Source organism: Echinops telfairi, unplaced genomic scaffold (genome assembly GCF_000313985.2).
Source record: "Echinops telfairi isolate 266 unplaced genomic scaffold, ASM31398v2 ScPeMD7_31;HRSCAF=116, whole genome shotgun sequence".
Lineage (NCBI taxonomy): Eukaryota > Metazoa > Chordata > Mammalia > Afrosoricida > Tenrecidae > Echinops > Echinops telfairi.
This window is the reverse complement of record NW_022103928.1, coordinates 23124317-23130868: the sequence shown is the minus strand read 5'-3', so window position 1 is coordinate 23130868 and position 6552 is coordinate 23124317. Positions and strand designations below refer to the sequence as shown.

General features: G+C 56.4%; 1 protein-coding gene and 1 long non-coding RNA gene across 3 annotated transcripts in view; one reads left to right on the top strand and one right to left on the bottom strand.

The window, feature by feature from the left end:
- FAM107A (family with sequence similarity 107 member A) overlaps window positions 1–862 on the bottom strand; it is a 63593-nt gene extending 62731 nt beyond the window's left edge. The window contains exon 1 of one of the 2 annotated variants that reach the window (XM_045289834.1): window positions 274–862. In XM_045289834.1, coding sequence (XP_045145769.1) covers window positions 274–297 — 24 coding nt within the window. In that variant the 5' untranslated portion in view covers window positions 298–862. The remainder of the gene's footprint in view (window positions 1–273) is intronic. The other variant, XM_030885557.2, reaches the window with a different exon arrangement.
- Window positions 863–2901: 2039 nt separating this feature from the next.
- LOC123521646 lies at window positions 2902–6471 on the top strand. Its single transcript, XR_006680036.1, has 4 exons — window positions 2902–3470; window positions 3881–3948; window positions 4869–5156; window positions 6169–6471. It is a non-coding gene; the product is annotated as an uncharacterized LOC123521646 (long non-coding RNA).
- Window positions 6472–6552: the final 81 nt, after the last annotated feature.

The window sequence follows — 6552 nt, the reverse complement described above, 5'->3', positions numbered from 1 at the left end:
CCAGGGAACCCATACACTGGATGTAGGGAAATAGGGAGCAGGTCCAGGTCTGTTCCACACATCGCAGATCCACACCCAACTTTGCCCTGATTCCTGACCTGATTTCCAAGTGCAAATCTTGGCTGTGAGCTGGGGAGAGAGGTAGGTGGGCAGTGCCTGGCTGATGGTCCACGAAGCTAGCAGGTGAGTGGGTGCTTCCAGCTGGCAAACCCAGTCCCAGTCCCCCCGGCCCCCATGTCTAAAGCCTCCAGCTGCGCCCCCATGGGCTCCTACCTTCTTCCCTTGGGCTGCTCCCATGGCACGAGGTGGGCACCAGGCCTGGGCAGAGGCCAGGATGGGATCCTCCCTCTGGGGTGGATCTCAGGCTCCGAGGCCTGAGGGGTCCCCCGGGCCAGGGCCCCTGGTCTTCTTGCAGCTCATTCTCCCCAGCACAAAGGCGGCTTTCACAGCTCCTCCTAAGCCCGGATGCCTCACGCAGACTTAGGGTGATTGATCCCGACAGAGGGACCCAGTTCTCCAGGCGGCTTGTAAGCAAGCTTCCCTGGGGTCCCGAGGGTACTCACTTCTCAGCACCATGCCACGCTCAGGAAGGGAAGCTGAGGCAGGGGTGGGGGACGAGGACAGCAGAGCACCCTTTCCCTGATCAGCTGGCAGCTCGGGCGCGGCCGTGACCTCCGACTGTCCTGTAGGCAGGACTTGGCCTTGGCGCCGGGCTGGCACTGCTCAGCCAACAGTTCGGACAACAGAGGCTGCGGGCAGGGCGGCCGGGGTGTGCGCTCAAGTGAGCTGGCTTGGAGATGTAAACCTCAACCTGGATAGCTTCATTAATAGTAGAGGCTTGAAGACCCTCCGGGTCTGCGACACTCCTGGTCAGAGTTGGAGAGCAGACCCTTCAGTAGATGGGGCGGCAGTGGGAGGTGGGGAGAATTGGAGGGAGGCTGGCCTGGTTGCAGGCCAGGAAAATATCTAGAGGCCGGATTCCAGGCCCCAGACCAAGTTCTCCAAGTCCCCCCCTCCCCAGGAGGCCATCCTCCCCCTCACTGGCCACCTCCTTCCTGTGACTGATGCCAGCCAGTGTTGGGACAGAGATTCAGGCTGGAGTCACCCTTGGGCTTGAATTGTGGCTCTGCCTCTCACACTGGTGTGACCTTGGGGACACGAGACCTCTCTGAGCCCTGTCTTTCTCATCTGTGTGTAGTCAGGCAGCCATTTAGATCACACAGGGTTGCTCTCGGCAGGGCTGCAAACGGGGTCAGCGGTGTGTCGCCAGAGCCATTGTCAAGGCCACAATCGCACCACGCCACTCACTAAGACTTTCTGCTGGCTTCCTTCATCCAGGGGAAGAAAGTCCCGGTTTCCTTCACAGGGCCTCTTGGATCTCAATTCCCTGTCTGCTCCTGGATTGTACCACTCTTTCCCCCACCCCAGGGCCTTTGCCCTTGCTGTTCTCCGAGTCAGGGATGCTCCCTCTGCCCTAGATCGCTTTGCTTTTTTGTGGGACTCTTTTCCTTTCATCCTTCAGGATCCTTTGTCACGTCCTCAGAGGAGCCCGGCTCCCGCAGGCTCTCTGACGATGATTTCCTCCAGCACTTATCAGCAATGGAAATGGGACTGCTTCTGTGTTGGTGGTCTGCCGCTTCTGATCACATGCTGGGCCTGATCTGTCTTTGCTCATCAGTCTACCTGCTGGGTCCAGAACAAGGCTTAGCACGTTACAGGCACCCAGTCAATACCTGTAGCCGACTAAATAAACGATGGAAGGTTAAATGACAGAGGCAGAGTACATGGAGCATGTATGTGGGCACGTACCCTAAGCTCTCCGTGCATGGCCAGTACGAGGACTGCTGTGACTCAGTCTGGTACCTTTCCTCAATGCCTGTGGCCATGCCAGTCAAGCAATCGTGTGGCTTCCTCCTCTACCGCTGCTTCCAGTCCCAGCCCCTGTCTGGGATGTCCCCACGCTCCTTTTGTTCTTTCTTCCAATCATAGCTTGGGTACAGCTTCTGACTTTCTGCTGTTAGGATGGAGTCCACAAAATTGCAAAGGGCATTGACTTACTGGGCAGAGTCGGGGGGAGCAGGGAAATGCCGCAAGTCGTCCCTGAAGACTCGGCCTTTTTGGCAGCTCTCCCATGACTTTTCCACCGCCTTGACTCTGGGAGGAGGAAGGAGAATTTTAGACATTTGTTCATTTTTCTCCATCTGCTCAGAGTCCTGCTAACGCGTGACTCATGAGCTGCACTGGGAGTCTGGTTGGTGGATCCCGGATGGGCGGAATGTCAGGGCTGCTTCCCAGCAGGTGTGGGTCTGCTGCGTGGGGTTTGGGATTCATGGGCCGGAAGAAGGGGTGGGGGCAGTTGCTGAGCCTCGTGTAGCCCCTGGCATCACAAAAGTGCTTGAAGTACCTGTACTAGCGATTCGAGAAAAGTGCTGAAGGGCCAGAGGAAGCAAGGCTTGGGAGGGTTTTAAAATCAGGAATTCCAACCCCTTCCACCCCCCCGGCTGCTTCTTCCTTGCTCCTCGAGCAATGGTGGTAGTTGTGAGAACAGTGGTTCGGGGCTCTGAGAAGCCTGCAGCTAGTCAGTCAGCAGGCCAGGGAGAAGAACGCTGAGAACCCAGCCCCCTGGCGACCCTACAGGGCAGGGTAGCACTGCCCCTGTCGGTTTCAGAGACTAACTCTTCACGGGACAAGAAAGCCTCGTCTTTCTCCCTCAGAGTGAGGGGTGGCTTCTAACTGCTGACCTTGTAGTTGGCAGCCCAGCGTGTAACCTCCACGCCACCAGGGAAAAAGCAGAAACAGGGCTCAGCTGAGTGCCGTCTTTTGGGTGACAAACACGTGAAGAGTTTCTTTTGCTGTAATGGACAAAGCCTGGGATTCTAATCCTTATTTATGTTCAAACCAGAGTTGTTACGGGAACATTTGTGAATGGAGTTTGCTTCCAGATCATCCACTTTGCACTCCGTAGTCCAAAACCGCGAATTGAACCTCCAGCAGCCCCTCCCTGATCCCCACTTCTCAGACTAAACCCCTGTCCGCATTCTAATCCTTGCCGCAGCCGGGTGACTTTGCACACCCACCTGGCCTCCTACAGCATTTTCCTGATGTGTAAGAGGGATTCACAATGGTGGCTCTATGGGGCAGTGAAGGAAATTCACGGATCGCTCCGGGCAGAGGGTCTGCAAAACATCAATTCTCCACAGAAGGTCAAGCCAACCTCCCTGCCACGCAGACCCTGCAGGACGGAGTCACACTGCCCTGAGAGTGTCCGAGGCTGTTTGCGAGTGTCGAAAGCCTGCTCTTTCTCCCAAGGAGCTGCCGGTGGTTTTGAACTGCAGCCCTGCCCAAGCCCACAAGGGCTCCCCTCCACAGAAGTTAGGCGTTCTTACTGTGTTATAATTCCGATGACAAGCACACTGCCTTCTGGTAAGCCCCAGGACACCAGTTCAGCGAAGCCCATCATTTCTCAAGAGGTGAGTGAGGGGAATTGTTGGCGTCGTGGGTTTGTGTTGGGCTGCTCACCCCCAGGTCAGTAGTTAGAAACCACTAGCCGCTGCACAGGAGAAAGAAGAGACCGCTACTCCAATAAAGAGTTATAGCAGCGGTTCTCAACCTGTGGGGCACGACCCTTTCACAGGGGTCACCCAGTTCATAACAGTAGCAAAATTAGTGATGAAGTAGCAACGAAAATAATTTTATGGTGGAGGGCTCACCACAACATGAGGGACTGTATTAAAGGGTTGCAGCATGAGGAGGGTTGAGAACCACTGAATTATAGGCTCAGAAACCACTGGGGCCGTCCTACCCTGTCCTATAGGGTCCTATCAGTCAGCGCGGTCTCACCGGGCGCGAATTTAGGTTTGGTTTTCCCTTTCAATATTAGGCTGCCACCTACTGCTAAGAACTGGAATTGCAGCTGCTGGAAAGCTCGGTGTGATTCAACTGCTGCGGGTACATCTCTCCTCACTGCCCCAACCTCACTCCTGGGGCGAGGGGGGCGGGGAGTGGCATATTGCTGGGGAAATGAAGGGGGGAAGGGAGAGAAATGCAAGCCCACAATTCTGAGGCCAGGACTACCTTGCAGAGATCTCCGAAGGCCTGTCCACTTCAATGAGGGGAAAACCAGCCCCCGAGTTGTGTCCAGTTAATTTCCTGAATATCCTTGGGGTACAAGCTCCCTCCCTCCCCATGCCACCTTCTGGACTGGGCCACCACGCTCTCTCCCTTGGAGAAAGCAGCTGCCTCCTCATTGGCCCCCTGCTCCCAGCCCTTCATCCTTGTCACTCCTCTGCTTAACATCCCCCGCTGTCCCTGGGTCAAAGCCCAGGCCCCACTGTCCAGCTCACCAGGACAGTCAGGTTGCTGCCCCCCAGCCCCCACCTATTCACTGCCTGCCAGGCACCTGAGGCTTCCCCTGCGGGCACTCTGCCCTCTCCTCTCATTTGACCAAATCCAGGGCTCAAGAGTGGATGCTGCTTCCCCCAGGTACCGTCCCCAATGTCCCCAGGCTGAGGTAGGAGCCCTGGATGTCCCCCCTTGGCACCCCACCTCCAGACCCCAGCTGGGGGCAGGTCATATGAAGGGGCGTCAAAACTTGATGGACTGAAAAGATAAAGGGTATTTCCCAGAGACATTTTAAAGCACCTGCTATTGCCTTTTTATGTGTGTCCCTTCCTGCCCTCCTCCACCAGGTGACAAGTAGGGACAGTGTCTAGATTTCAACACAGTGCCCTGGCCTACCCATTTCTCCGAACATAGCTGGTAACCAGCTGCGTGGAGTGGAGCCCAAGGGCATTGGGGTTAGGACTGAGCTCCCCACAGGGTGATCAGTGGGTTTCCGGATTTGATTGCCAGGACATTTTCCTCCCCAGGACTCAAACCTCCAGCCTGTGAGCTGGCAGCCAAGTCAGCTGACTGTGAGCACCACCCAGCAAGACACCCGTAATGGTGTCAAGAGAGGTTCTGGACCCAGACGTGGGATTCAGACTCCCCAGGCCTTTTCTTGGACCTGCCCTGATCTGAGGTGACCTGGGCTCCCGAATGGTGGCCAGCAGGGCCCTGTGTGGCTAGCTCAAGATAGCATCTTCGGGGCGGGGTCTGGAGGCTCCAATGGAGGCAAGTTGGGCTGGCCTCGGTAGCTACACTGGAGGATGCACCAGGTGAGCTCTGTTACCTTGTCAGAGGTGGAAGGGAAGTGGGCGGGGGCATGGTGGGCAGTCTGTGTGGCTCTTGGGAGCATCTCTATCAGACCTGCAGGCCCCTCATCCTCATGGGGGACTGACCCAATTGCTGGTGACCAAAGGTTCTGCCCTGGGGATGGGCCCCAAGAAGCCCACTTTGAGGCGAGGATCCTCATGCTGCTGGTTTATTAAGGCCTAACTGAGAGGTTGGCGGTTCAAACCCATTAGCTGCTTTGTGGGGGGAAGGCAAGGCTCTCTGTTCCTAGAAAGACGTGCAGCTTTGGAAACCTGGACATCTAGGGTTGCGGTGAGTCAGAATCCATTCGATGGCGTTGTTTGGTATTTTTGATTTGGGGTCCTGCGGGCAGCAGGCTACGAAGCAAAGGGGCAACTTCAGGTGGAAGTCCCAGCCTCAGCTTCATCCACAGGGACTCTAGGGTGGGAGGCATGCCTCACAGTTGTCCCCCCCTCACATTGGAGGGGCTGGGTCACTTCCTCCATCGCCAATCAGCCAGTCCCTAGGCACTATTCTAGGGTGATGTACATCCCCTGTATTTCAGGGTCTCTCCTCTTTCCCATAGGCCTCCCAGGACCATTCCCCGAAGAAGGGTGTGGGGCTGACAAGCAGGAGCAAGAGCTAGGTGAAGGGGCCCCGCGGAGGCCTTTCTGAGCTCCCCCGCCTCCAGGAGAGCCTCCCCCAGCACACTGGCTCATCCTGTCAGCATTGAGAGCATAGCACAGTGCAGCTTCTAGAAGCGTCATCTGCCCTCTCTTCCACCCAGGTGGCCCCTCTATGTCCTTGAAGATAGTGGCCACCGCCCAGAATCCTCTGCCTAGCCTAGCCTCAGAGGGCCCCAGTTCATGCTGAACGGCGTCTTTGTTCAATGTGTGTTGGTCTGATCTGTGCCTGAGCGGGTCTCTGAGTGCAGCCGGGAGATACCGAGGCTGTGCTTTGACGCATGGGGACTTTTGTTGTTGTGGTTGTTTGCAGCTTCAACGTCAACTTACACACGAGGAAGAAGAGCGGATGCCTGTGGATGGCAGTGTTGGCGAAGGCCATCGAGTGGACCACAGACCTTGGGAGGCAGAATGAATTTGCTTCGGAGGAAGCCAAGCCACCTGCTCCTTAGCAGTGCCGATGGCAAGAGTTTGTCTCACTCACCTTGACCACGTCGTCAAGGGTACCCGCCCCCTGAGCAGGACTGCATGCTTAGTAAAGTCGAGGGACAGGCATTAAAAAAAAAAGAAACACCTGCCACGAATGGATCCACACGTGGTTGCTAAGATCATGGCCTCCAACAAAGCAAGGGGGCTCTGAGGATGTGGGGGGGTCGCTGCAAGGGGGAAAGCGAGGAATGGGCCTGACAATGGTCCT